The sequence below is a fragment of the Oncorhynchus clarkii genome, chromosome 25, assembly GCF_045791955.1.
Source record: "Oncorhynchus clarkii lewisi isolate Uvic-CL-2024 chromosome 25, UVic_Ocla_1.0, whole genome shotgun sequence".
Taxonomy (NCBI): Eukaryota; Metazoa; Chordata; class Actinopteri; order Salmoniformes; family Salmonidae; genus Oncorhynchus; species Oncorhynchus clarkii.
The window spans coordinates 37768760-37781786 of NC_092171.1; the positions used below are offsets into that span (position 1 = coordinate 37768760).

At 46.3% G+C, this 13027-nt stretch overlaps 1 protein-coding gene across 1 annotated transcript in view; it reads left to right on the forward strand.

Annotated features, from left to right (window-relative positions):
• The window catches only part of LOC139383545 (forkhead box protein N3-like), a 132525-nt gene extending 120041 nt beyond the window's left edge, over positions 1-12484 (forward strand). Inside the window, exon 6 of the mRNA XM_071128122.1 lies at positions 11846-12484. Within this exon, the coding sequence (XP_070984223.1) occupies positions 11846-12377 (532 nt within the window). The 3' untranslated portion in view covers positions 12378-12484. The remainder of the gene's footprint in view (positions 1-11845) is intronic.
• The last annotated feature ends 543 nt before the right edge of the window (positions 12485-13027 follow it).

Here is a 13027-nt window from a genome sequence, read left to right on the forward strand (position 1 = left end):
GGCAGTAGAGATGATCAGGGATGTTCTCTGTTTTGTGAGTCTGCCAGATGAGAGGCAGTAGAGATGATCAGGGATGTTCTCTGTTTTGTGAGTCTGCCAGATGAGAGGCAGTAGAGATGATCAGGGATGTTCTCTGTTTTGTGAGTCTGCCAGGTGAGAGGCAGTAGAGATGATCAGGGATGTTCTCTTGATAAGTGTGTGAATTGGACCACTTTCCTGTCCTGCTAAGCCTTTAAAATGTACTCTTGGGTGTCAGGGAAACTGTATTGAGTAAAAAGTACATTATTTTCTTTAGGAATGTAGTGAGGTAAAAGTAAAAGTTGTCAAAAATATAAATAGTAAAGTACAGATACTCCAAAAAAACCTACTTAAGTAGTACTTTAAAGTAGTTTTCTTAAAGTACTTCACACCACTGCCCTGTTGTTTGTGTTAGAGATGTGTGAATACCAAAATCTGAGCCTCGTGTCATCACTAAGAGACCAATTCCTGAAGGGTTCTACTTCCTCCTCTCTGCCCCAACAAATTCATTCAGACACTGGCCTCATTACGAAGAAAAAAAAGTCCATCATTGATACATCTAATCACCATTTTATTTCAGCGGGCTATCTCTTTGAAACAACCTCTAAGCCTATTCACAATGATATTGGGCCGGATGCTGATAGGGGAAACTTGATGAACGATAGTTAAAGCTTTTCTTTTCGGGCTATTTACAAAAATAAGTCCTGGATGCTTTGTTAGCTATAGACAATAAAGAAATCCACAGGGCCCGACTAATTACCTCTAGCCACTTTAAAAATGTAATGGCTGTTGGTGGAAGAAGGTGAGGACCAAGGTGCAGCGTGGTACGTGTTCATCTTTTATTAGTTGAGCTGAACACTGAATAGCAAAACAACAAAGAGAACAACCGAAACAGTTCTGTCTGGTCCAGACACAAAAACAGAAAGCAACTACCCACAAAAACCCAGTGGGAAAAAGCTGCCTAAGTATGCTTCTCAATTAGAGACAACGATAGACAGCTGCCTCTGATTGAGAACCACACCCGGCCAAACACACAGAAATAGAAAACATAGAACACAAAACAAAGAATGCCCCCCCAACTCACTCAGGGCGTGACAAATAATACAAATTTGGATGTAATAAATGTATCACTAGTCACTTTAAACAATGCCACTATATATAATGTTTACATACCCTACATTACTCATCTCATATGTATATACGGTACTCTATACCATCCACTGCATCTTGCCTATGCCGTTCGGCCATCGCTCATCCATATCTTTATATGTACATATTGTTATTAATTCCTTACACTTGTGTGTATAAAGTAGTTGTTGTGAAATTGTTAGGTTACTTGTTAGATATTACTGAATGGTTGGAACTAGAAGCACAAGCATTTCTCTACACTCGCATTAACATCTGCTAACCATGTGTGTGTGACCAATACAATTTGATTTGATTTGATTTTCTATTTGATTTTATTTTATTTCACCTTTATTTAACCAGGTAGGCAAGTTGAGAACAAGTTCTCATTTGCAACTGCGACCTGGCCAAGATAAAGCATAGCAGTTCGACACATAGAACAACACATGGAATTAACAAACATACACTCAATAATACAGTAGAATAATACAATAATACAGATTTGATTAGGTGTGCAGCGCCGTCGTTGGCTCAGTAACTCAGTAACTTAGTAACAGTTTTTATTTAACATTGTCATCAGGAACTATTCAAAAACGATGGAAATCTGTAGTTGTGCTGCCTCTCCATAGGGGCGGGATCGTAGTGATCTTATTCATTATCGCCCATTTGAAGGCTTCCTTGTCTAGCTAAGATCCTTGGTAAATGCACAACTTTGCTATTTTATTCTGAGAAATGTAATGTGAACCAATCAGGGTTTAGTTAGACCTGGGCCTGGGAACTATTACTAAGGCAATCAGGGTTTAGGGCTGGGCACTACTACTAAACCAATCAGGGTTTAGGGCTGGGCACTATTACTAAGCCAATCAGGGTTTAGACCTGGGCCTGGGCACTATTACTAAGCCAATCAGGGTTTAGACCTGGGCCTGGGCACTATTACTAAGCCAATCAGGGTTTAGGGCTGGGCACTATTACTAAGCCAATCAGGGTTTAGGGCTGGGCCTGGGCACTATTACTAAACCAATCAGGGTTTGGGCCTGGGCACTACTACTAAACGAATCAGAGTTTAGACTTGGGCCTGGGCACTATTACTAAACCAATCAGGGTTTAGGCTTGGGCACTACTACTAAACCAATCAGGGTTTAGGCCTGGGCCTGGGCACTACTACTAAACCAATCAGGGTTTAGGCTTGGGCACTACTACTAAACCAATCAGGGTTTAGGCCTGGGCCTGGGCACTACTACTAAACCAATCAGAGTTTAGACCTGGGCACTACTACTAAACCAATCAGAGTTTAGACCTGGGCCTGGGCACTACTACTAAACCAATCAGGGTTTAAGGCTGGGCACTATTACTAAACCAATGAGGGTTTAGGGTTGGGCACTATTACTAAACCAATGAGGGTTTAGGCCTGGGCCTGGGCACTATTACTAAACCAATGAGGGTTTAGGCCTCGGCACTACTACTAAACCAATCAGGGTTTAGACCTGGGCCTGGGCACTACTATTAAACCAGTCAGGGTTTAGACCTGGGCCTGGGCACTACTACTATGCCAATCAGGGTTTAGACCTAGGCCTGGGCACTGGGCACTACTACTAAACCAATCAGGGTTTAGAACTGGGCTCTATTACACCAACAACCACTTTAGTAGTTAATGATCTTATCAATGCTTTCCACACTCAAATGAAATGTTCGTTCTGAAGCTTGTGATACTGTTGGTATTTTATTGAATAAGTCGTCCTCGATAGGTCTGAAAACCTGTTCATAATACCATGATTATCTTAGTGACAGATCCCAGGTCATCGTGATTGATGGAATTTCTTGAAATACATAAAGGTGTACCACAGGGGGTCGATTTTGGGAACCTGTTCTCTTCATTATTTATATAAACGCCATTGGTAAATCTGTTAAAACATGTTTTAACTTCATCTATATCCAGATGATAGTATTATGTATTCTATTTTTTATAAATTTTTTATTTCACCTTTATTTAACCAGGTAGGCAAGTTGAGAACAAGTTCTCATTTACAATTGCGACCTGGCCAAGATTGTAACGGTTTTCTTGATGAGAAGGAGAGTCGGACCAAAATGCAGCGTGTCTATTGCAATCCATGTTTAATGAAGAAACACACTAAACACAAACACTACCAAAACAATAAACTTAACGAAAACCGAAACAGCCTATACTTGTGTAACCTAACACAGAACAATGACATCAGGACACTAAGGACAATCACCCACAAACACACAGTGAAACCCAGGCTACCTAAATATGGTTCCCAATCAGAGACAATGACTAACACCTGCCTCTGATTGAGAACCATATCAGGCCAGACATAGAAATAGACAAACAAGACATCCAACATAGAATGCCCACCCAGTTCACGTCCTGACCAACACTAAAACAAGGAAAACACACACGAACGATGGTCAGAACGTGACAGTACCCCCCCCTCCAAGGTGCGGACTCCGGACGCACAACTTAAACCTATAGGGGAGGGTGTGGGTGGGCATCTGTCCGCGGTGGCGGCTCTGGCGCTGGACGTGGACCCCACTCCATAATAGTCTTGGTCCACCTCCTTAGCGTCCCCAGATAGGTGACCCTCCTTAATGACAGCTCGGGACAGAGGGTCAGCTCGAGACAGAGGGGCAGCTCGGGACAGAAGTAGCTCGGGACTGATGGGTAGCTCAGCACTGAGAGGAAGCTCAGGCAGGTAGTTGGATCCAGCAGATCCTGGCTGGCTGGCGGTTCTGGCAGATCCTGGCTGACTGGCAGATCTGGAAGAGTCTGGCTGAGTGGCAGATCTGGAAGAGTCTGGCTGAGTGGCAGATCTGGAAGAGTCTGGCTGACTGGCAGATCTGGAAGAGTCTGGCTGACTGGCAGATCTGGAAGAGTCTGGCTGACTGGCAGATCTGGAAGAGTCTGGCTGACTGGCAGATCTGGAAGAGTCTGGTCGACTGGCAGATCTGGAAGAGTCTGGTCGACTGGCAGATCTGGAAGAGTCTGGTCGACTGGCAGATCTGGAAGAGTCTGGTCGACTGGCAGATCTGGAAGAGTCTGGTCGACTGGCAGATCTGGAAGAGTCTGGCCGACTGGCAGATCTGGAAGAGTCTGGCCGACTGGCAGATCTGGAAGAGTCTGGCTGACTGGCAGATCTGGAAGAGTCTGGCTGACTGGCAGATCTGGAAGAGTCCGGTCGACTGGCAGCTCTGGCTGCTCCATGCTGACTGGCTGCTCCATGCTGACTTGCAGCTCTGGCTGCTCCATGCTGACTGGCTGCTCCATGCTGACTGGCAGCTCTGGCTGCTCCATGCTGACTGGCTGCTCTGGCTGCTCCATGCTGACTGGCTGCTCCATGCTGACTGGCTGCTCTGGCTGCTCCATGCTGACTGGCGGCCCTGGCTGCTCCATGCTGACTGGCGGCCCTGGCTGCTCCATGCTGACTGGCGGCCCTGGCTGCTCCATGCTGACTGGCGGCCCTGGCTGCTCCATGCTGACTGGCGGCCCTGGCTGCTCCATGCTGACTGGCGGCTCTGGCTGCTCCATGCTAACTGGCAGCTCTGGCGGCTCCTTGCAGACTGGCAGCTCTGGCGGCTCCTTGCAGACTGGCAGCTCTGGCGGCATCCTGCAGACTGGCAGCTCTGACGGCTCCTTGCAGACTGGCAGCTCCTTGCAGACTGGCAGCTCTATGCAGACTGGCAGCTCCTTGCAGACTGGCAGCTCCTTGCAGACTGGCAGCTCCTTGCAGACTGGCAGCTCCATGCAGACTGTCAGCTCCTTGCAGACTGGCAGCTCCTTGCAGACTGGCAGCTCTGGCGGCTCTTTACAGACTGGCAGCTTTGGCGGCATCCTGCAGACTGGCAGCTCTGGCAGCTCTATGCAGACTGGCAGCTCCTTGCAGACTGGCAGCTCCTTGAAGACTGGCAGTTCTGGCGGCTCCTTGCAGACTGCCAGCTTTGGCGGCATCCTGCAGACTGGCAGCTCTGGCAGCTCTATGCAGACTGGCAGCTCCTTGCAGACTGGCAGCTCTGAACAGGCGGGAGACTCCGGCAGCGCTGTAGAGGAGGAAGGCTCTAACAGCGCTAGACAGGCGGGAGACTCCGACAGCGCTGGAGAGGAGGAAGGCTCTGGCAGCGCTGGACAGGCGAGGCGCACTGTAGGCCTAATGCGTGGTGCTGGCACTGGTGGTACTGGGCCGAGGACACGCACAGGAAGCCTGGTGCGGGGAGCTGCTACCGGAGGGCTGGGGTGTGGAGGTGGTACTGGAAAGACCGGACCGTGGAGGTGCACTGGAGCTCTTGAGCACCGAGCCTGCCCAACCTTACCTGGTTGAATGCTCACGGTTGCCCTGCCAGTGCGGCGAGGTGGAATAGCCCGCACTGGGCTATGCAGGCGAACCGGAGACACCGAGCGCAAGGCTGGTGCCATGTAAGCCGGCCCAAGGAGACGCACTGGGGACCAGCTGCGTAGAGCCGGCTTCATGGCATTAGGCTCGACGCTCAATCTAGCCCGGCCGACACGCGGAGCTGGAATATACCGCACCGGGCTATGCACCCGCACTGGAGACACCGTGCGCACCACTGCATAACACGGTACCTGTCCGGTCTCTCTAGCCCCCCGGTAAGCACAGGGAGTTTGCGCAGGTCTCCTACCTGGCGTAGCCATACTCCCTGTTAGCCCCCCCCCCCCCCCCCCCCCCAAGACATTTTTGGGGCTGCCTCTCGGGCTTCCTTCCGCGCCGCCGTGCCTGCTTCGCCAACTCCATTCTCTGATAACCTTCCGCGCACTGCTCCATTGAATCCCAGGCGGGCTCCGGCACTCTCCCTGGGTCGACCGCCCACCTGTCTATTTCCTCCCAAGTCGTATACTCCATACTGTACTCCTCTTTGGGCTGCTCCTGTTGTTTCCTCTCCCGCTGCACCTTTGGGCGGCTACACTCCCCTGGTTTAGCCCAGGGTCCTCTCCCGTCGAGGATTTCCTCCCATGTCCAGAAATCCTTATTCCGCATCTCCTCTTTACGCTGCTGTTGCTGCCTGTTGACACGCTGCTTGGTCCGTTGGTGCTGGGTGATTCTGTAACGGTTTTCTTGATGAGAAGGAGAGTCGGACCAAAATGCAGCGTGTCTATTGCAATCCATGTTTAATGAAGAAACACACTAAACACAAACACTACCAAAACAATAAACTTAACGAAAACCGAAACAGCCTATACTTGTGTAACCTAACACAGAACAATGACATCAGGACACTAAGGACAATCACCCACAAACACACAGTGAAACCCAGGCTACCTAAATATGGTTCCCAATCAGAGACAATGACTAACACCTGCCTCTGATTGAGAACCATATCAGGCCAGACATAGAAATAGACAAACAAGACATCCAACATAGAATGCCCACCCAGTTCACGTCCTGACCAACACTAAAACAAGGAAAACACACACGAACGATGGTCAGAACGTGACAAAGATAAAGCAAAGCAGTTCGACAGATACAACGACACAGAGTTACACATGGAGTAAAACAAACATACAGTCAATAATACAGTATAAACAAGTCTATATACGATGTGAGCAAATTAGGTGTGAAGGGAGGTAAAGGCAAAAAAAAGGCCATGGTGGCAAAGTAAATACAATATAGCAAGTAAAACACTGGAATGGTAGATTTGCAATGGAAGAATGTGCAAAGTAGAAATAAAAATAATGGGGTGCAAAGGAGCAGAATAAATAAATAAATTAAATACAGTAGGGAAAGAGGTAGTTGTTTGGGCTAAATTATAGGTGGGCTATGTACAGGTGCAGTAATCTGTGAGCTGCTCTGACAGTTGGTGCTTAAAGCTAGTGAGGGAGATAGGTGTTTCCAGTTTCAGAGATTTTTGTAGTTCGTTCCAGTCATTGGCAGCAGAGAACTGGAAGGAGAGGCGGCCAAAGAAAGAATTGGTTTTGGGGGTGACTAGAGAGATATACCTGCTGGAGTGTGTGCTACATGTGGGAGATGCTATGGTGACCAGCGAGCTGAGATAAGGGGGGACTTTACCTAGCAGGGTCTTGTAGATGACATGGAGCCAGTGGGTTTGGCGACGAGTATGAAGCGAGGGCCAGCCAACGAGAGCGTACAGGCCGCAATGGTGGGTAGTATATGGGGCTTTGGTGACAAAACGGATTGCACTGTGATAGACTGCATCCAATTTGTTGAGTAGGGTATTGGAGGCTATTTTGTAAATGACATCGCCAAAGTCGAGGATTGGTAGGATGGTCAGTTTTACAAGGGTATGTTTGGCAGCATGAGTGAAGGATGTTTTGTTGCGAAATAGGAAGCCAATTTTAGATTTAACTTTGGATTGGAGATGTTTGATATGGGTCTGGAAGGAGAGTTTACAGTCTAACCAGACACCTAAGTATTTGTAGTTGTCCACATATTCTAAGTCAGAGCCGTCCAGAGTAGTGATGTTGGACAGGCGGGTAGGTGCAGGTAGAGATTGGTTGAAGAGCATGCATTTAGTTTTACTTGGATTTAAGAGCAATTGGAGGCCACGGAAGGAGAGTTGTATGGCATTGAAGCTTGCCTGGAGGGTTGTTAACACAGTGTCCAAAGAAGGGCCAGAAGTATACAGAATGGTGTCGTCTGCGTAGAGGTGGATCAGAGACTCACCAGCAGCAAGAGCGACCTCATTGATGTATACAGAGAAGAGAGTCGGTCCAAGAATTGAACCCTGTGGCACCCCCATAGCGACTGCCAGAGGTCCGGACAGCAGACCCTCCGATTTGAAACACTGAACTCTATCAGAGAAGTAGTTGGTGAACCAGGCGAGGCAATCATTTGAGAAACCAAGGCTGTCTAGTCTGCCGATGAGGATGTGGTGATTGACAGAGTCGAAAGCCTTGGCCAGATCAATGAATACGGCTGCACAGTAATGTTTCTTATCGATGGCGGTTAAGATATCGTTTAGGACCTTGAGCGTGGCTGAGGTGCACCCATGACCAGCTCTGAAACCAGATTGCATAGCAGAGAAGGTATGGTGAGATTCGAAATGGTCGGTAATCTGTATGTTGACTTGGCTTTCGAAGACCTTAGAAAGTCATGGTAGGATAGATATAGGTCTGTAGCAGTTTGGGTCAAGAGTGTCCCCCCCTTTGAAGAGGGGGATGACCGCAGCTGCTTTCCAATCTTTGGAAATCTCAGACGACACGAAAGAGAGGTTGAACAGGCTAGTAATAGGGGTGGCAACAATTTGTAGGGGTCCAGATTTTGCAGCTCTTTCAGAACATCAGCTGAATGGATTTGGGAGAAGGAGAAATGTGGAAGGCTTGGGCGAGTTGCTGTGGGGGGTGCAGTGCTGTTGACCGGGGTAGGAGTAGCCAGGTGGAAACCATGGCCAGCTGTAGAAAAATGCTTATTGAAATTCTCAATTATGGTGGATTTATCAGTGGTGACAGTGTTTCCTATCTTCAGTGCAGTGGGCAGCTGGGAGGAGGTGTTCTTATTCTCCATGGACTTTACAGTGTCCCAGAACTTTTTTGAGTTAGTGTTGCAGGAAGCAAATTTCTGCTTGAAAAAGCTAGCTGTTCGATGCTAATGGAGAACGCCATAGGATGTTTTTGTGTTGGTTAAGGGCAGTCAGGTCTGGGGAGAACCAAGGGCGATATCTGTTCCTGGTTCTAAATTTCTTGAATGGGGCATGTTTATTTAAGATGGTTAGGAAGGCATTTCAAAAAAATATCCAGGCATCCTCTACTGACGGGATGAGATAAATATCCTTCCAGGATACCCCGGCCAGGTCGATTAGAAAGGCCTGCTCGCTGAAGTGTTTCAGGGAGCGTTTTACAGTGATGAGTGGATGTCGTTTGACCGCTAACCCATTACGGATGCAGGCAATGAGGCAGTGATCGCTGAGATCTTGGTTGAAGACAGCAGATGTGTATTTAGAGGGCAAGTTGCCCTGCCTGTTGATATGGCTGTGTCAAAACTACAGTCAGATTTTATAGAGAATCTCTTGCTGATATAAAACTTGTGCTTAATACAGGCAAAACAAAATACATGTTGTTTTCAAAGTCTCGTGAGAGTGTTTCAGATGAACTGCATGTTCACACATTAGATCGTTCTTTAATCGAATGTGTTCCCACATATAAATACTTAGGCATTTGGATTGATATGGATTTGACGTTTAAAAAACATATAGATTAGCTGGTTAAAAAAGCTAAGATTTAAAGTTGGCTTTTTCTACAGAAAGAAATCGTGCCTTTCAGTGAATTTCATGAAAATAAAAATAGTGAAACAATTTTTCACTTATTATTTTTTGATAAAACTAGACTAAATATTTTCACTTCACCAAATAATTGATTGAAACACTGCTTTGCCTCAACAGCACTCTGTAGAGTAGCACCATGGTGTACCTCTGGGTATATTGGCAAAACCTAGGAGGCTCATGGATCTTACCCCCTTCCATAGACTTACACAGTAATTATGACAACTTCCGGAGGACATTCCTCCAACCTGTCAAAGATCTTCAAGCATGAACTGGCATGTTGTCCACCCAATCAAAGGATCAGAGAATTAATCTAGTACTGAAAGCATTAGCTACAGATAGCTAGCACTGCAGTGCATAAAATGTGGTGAGGAGTTGACCCAAACAGAGAGAGAAAGACAATAGTTAAGTGGTTTTGAACAAATGAATTTCTTTCCAAATAAAGGAGAAGCACGAGAGAGAGAGCTAGACATATTTTTTAGTATATTTTTGATCGCTTTCACTTACTTAGCTAGCATTGAATACAGCTAGCTAGTTTAGCCTACTCAAACACCTGGCTCAAATAGAGAGAGATGCTATATTAGCTAGCTGGCTATGGCTATCCAACACTGGAACTCTTCCAAGTTAAGGAAAGCTTTTGATTTTTATTAATTTATTGCCACCCATGGCCCACCTCTGTAACTTCTAAACTGCTTGCTGCTGACTGTACACAATACTGCATGATTGTAGCGGGATTACTAACGCATTCGTTCTAGTTCCTATGTTGACTATGACGTGACAACATCACAGTTTTGGGCTCCCGAGTGGTGCAGCGGTCTAAGGCACTGCATCACAGTGCTAGAGGCGTTACTACAGACCCTGCTTCGATCCCAATGTCAAGTGTGTGCACAGCTGTCATCAAGGCAGAGGGTTGCTACTTTGAAGAATCTCAGATATAAGATATATAATATTTGATCAACACTTCTTTGGTTACTACATGATAGCTAGTGTGTTATTTCATGATTTTGATGTCTTTAATATTATTCTTCAATGTAAAAAAAAATATAAAAAAAATAAAGAAAAACCCTTGAATGAGTAGGTGTGTCCAAGATATTGACTGGTGCCGTAGATGCAGACAAGAGTGCAAGGCAGTGTTGAATGTATCACTTTCTGTCGCCTTGATTACTTACAATTATTTCGACCTGCGCACCTACGTTGTAAACACTCTTTCATAGGCTAGGTTGTAGCAACCTCATGATGGGGTACAGGGAAAATTCTAGTATCATGTACTAGCCTAAACCTATGGATGTTACATTGATATGGGTGAATGGAATATAAATGACAGTCATCCAATATGCTGTAAAAGAAATAAGGCCATGTTCATGAAAGAAATAATCATCCTCCCTCATCTTAAACGGCACTGGCCGCCACTGCTGTTGAAGTATAGACACCTGAGTTGCTTTATCCGTTGACAGGTCTGGTTAACTCCTGAGGTTCCCAGGGTCTCCACCTAGCTAGGTAAATCTGTTGACAGGATTGGTTAACTCTTGAGGTTCTAAGGGTCTCCACCTAGCTAGGTAAATCCGTTGACAGGATTGGTTAACTCTTGAGGTTCCCAGGGTCTCCACCTCGCTAGGTAAATCTGTTGACAGGATTGGTTAACTCTAGAGGTTCCCAGGGTCTCCACCTAGCTAGGTAAATCTGTTGACAGGATTGGTTAACTCTTGAGGTTCCCAGGGTCTCCACCTAGCTAGGTAAATCTGTTGACAGGTCTGGTTAACTCTTGAGGTTCCCAGGGTCTCCACCTAGCTAGGTAAATCTGTTGACAGGATTGGTTAACTCTTGAGGTTTCTAGGGTCTCCACCTAGCTAGGTAAATCTGTTGACAGGATTGGTTAACTCTTGAGGTTCCCAGGGTTTCCACCTAGCTAGGTAAATCTGTTGACAGGATTGGTTAACTCTTGAGGTTCCCAGGGTCTCCACCTAGCTAGGTAAATCCGTTGACAGGTCTGGTTAACTCTTGAGGTTTCTAGGGTCTCCACCTAGCTAGGTAAATCTGCTTTTAGTTGTATTGCCCCATATTGTTGGAACAAAATTCAAAATACATTTCATCTTGATGTTCTGTTGACATTCGGGCAGTTTAGAGTATTGATTGGGGACTTACTGTGTACATACACTGATAATCACCATTGTAGGATTTGTAGTGCTGTCAGCCTGTCACACAAAGTGAATCGACTCGAATTGAATGGTACTTCCATGATCCCCAAGGTAGGAAATTTAATTGTCACAGGTTTTATATTGAAATCACAGCCGTTGCAAACATGCAGAGTGTTGTGCTACTTTGCGTGACAGATTCTCACATCTAGTCAAATGCAGGGAGCTGTAAAGTTTGTAATGTTTGCGTTAGTTAGTGTTAGTTTGTGTCCGCTGTTTGTGTGTTTATGTAAGTGTATCTAACTTGTGTCTCTGTCTCTCTCCAGGTCAGTGCTGTCCGGAGGCTGTCGGAAGCGTAGCGACAGCAATCCCCCCTGTGACTCTCCATTGGTCAGCAGCGACCCCAAGGAAGACCACACCTACAGCACCAACCAATCGGATGACGGCAGCGACTACACCAGCGACTCCAGTCTCCGCCCCATTGCCCGTGACGTCGCCAACGATTCAGACTTTGACTACGAGGACGACGAAGACGACAAGAGCAAGATCCAGCTGGAGATCAAGAAGGAGGAGTCGCGCGATTGGCCTATAGACACGTTAGACTCCACCCCTTCCAGCCAGCAGCACAACAAGAAGCGGCATCACTTCCTGAAAGCCAAGCAGCGGATGGGCGTGGCTAGCGACACCCTCCCGCTAAAAAAACGGCGCGCAGAAAAGCCGCCAGAGAGTGATGACGAGGAGATGAAGGAGGCGGCGGGTTCGCTGCTCCACTTGGCTGGCGTCCGGGCCTGCTTGAACAATATCACCAACAGAACCGCCAAGGGCCAGAAAGAACAGAAAGAACCCACAAAAAACTGAACACAGAAAGACAGAGAGAGAGAGAGACACAGAGAGACAGAGAGACACAGAGAGACAGAGACACAGAGAGAGAGAGAGAGACACAGAGAGACACAGAGAGACACAGAGAGAGAGAGAGAGAGAGAGAGAGAGAGAGAGACAAAACATCACTTTTAATATAGAAATGTACACTTTCTTTTTTCCAGGACATCAGGTGAATTCTGAAAGATTTGTGGCAATATCAAAAACAATCACTTTGTTTTCCTATCTTTAAAGTTAATGTTTTTGAAGGTTGCAAAAAATATGTTTTTTTATTTGTTTTGTTTGTTTTTTATTTGTTTAAAGGATATTAAAGCCATAGACAAAACGTTTTCTGATATTCAGCTAAGTTAGCAGGTTTCTGTTGGCTGAAAATAACAAAAATGACCTTTTTGGAAAACTGCCCCATCCATGGATCGGCTTGGTTGTATGAATAGAGTAGGGGATCAAATTGTTACTCTTTTCAAAATGTACCCAGTCCCAAACTATTACCCTTTACAGGCTCATCAGACGCAGCTAACACTACATAATATATTTCAGCAGGATCATACACTTGTTATTTCTGTGGATTGTCCTGGTACAAAGTTCTTATGGGGTGCTTATCACTGACTATTTTGTTTTTACAGTGATAT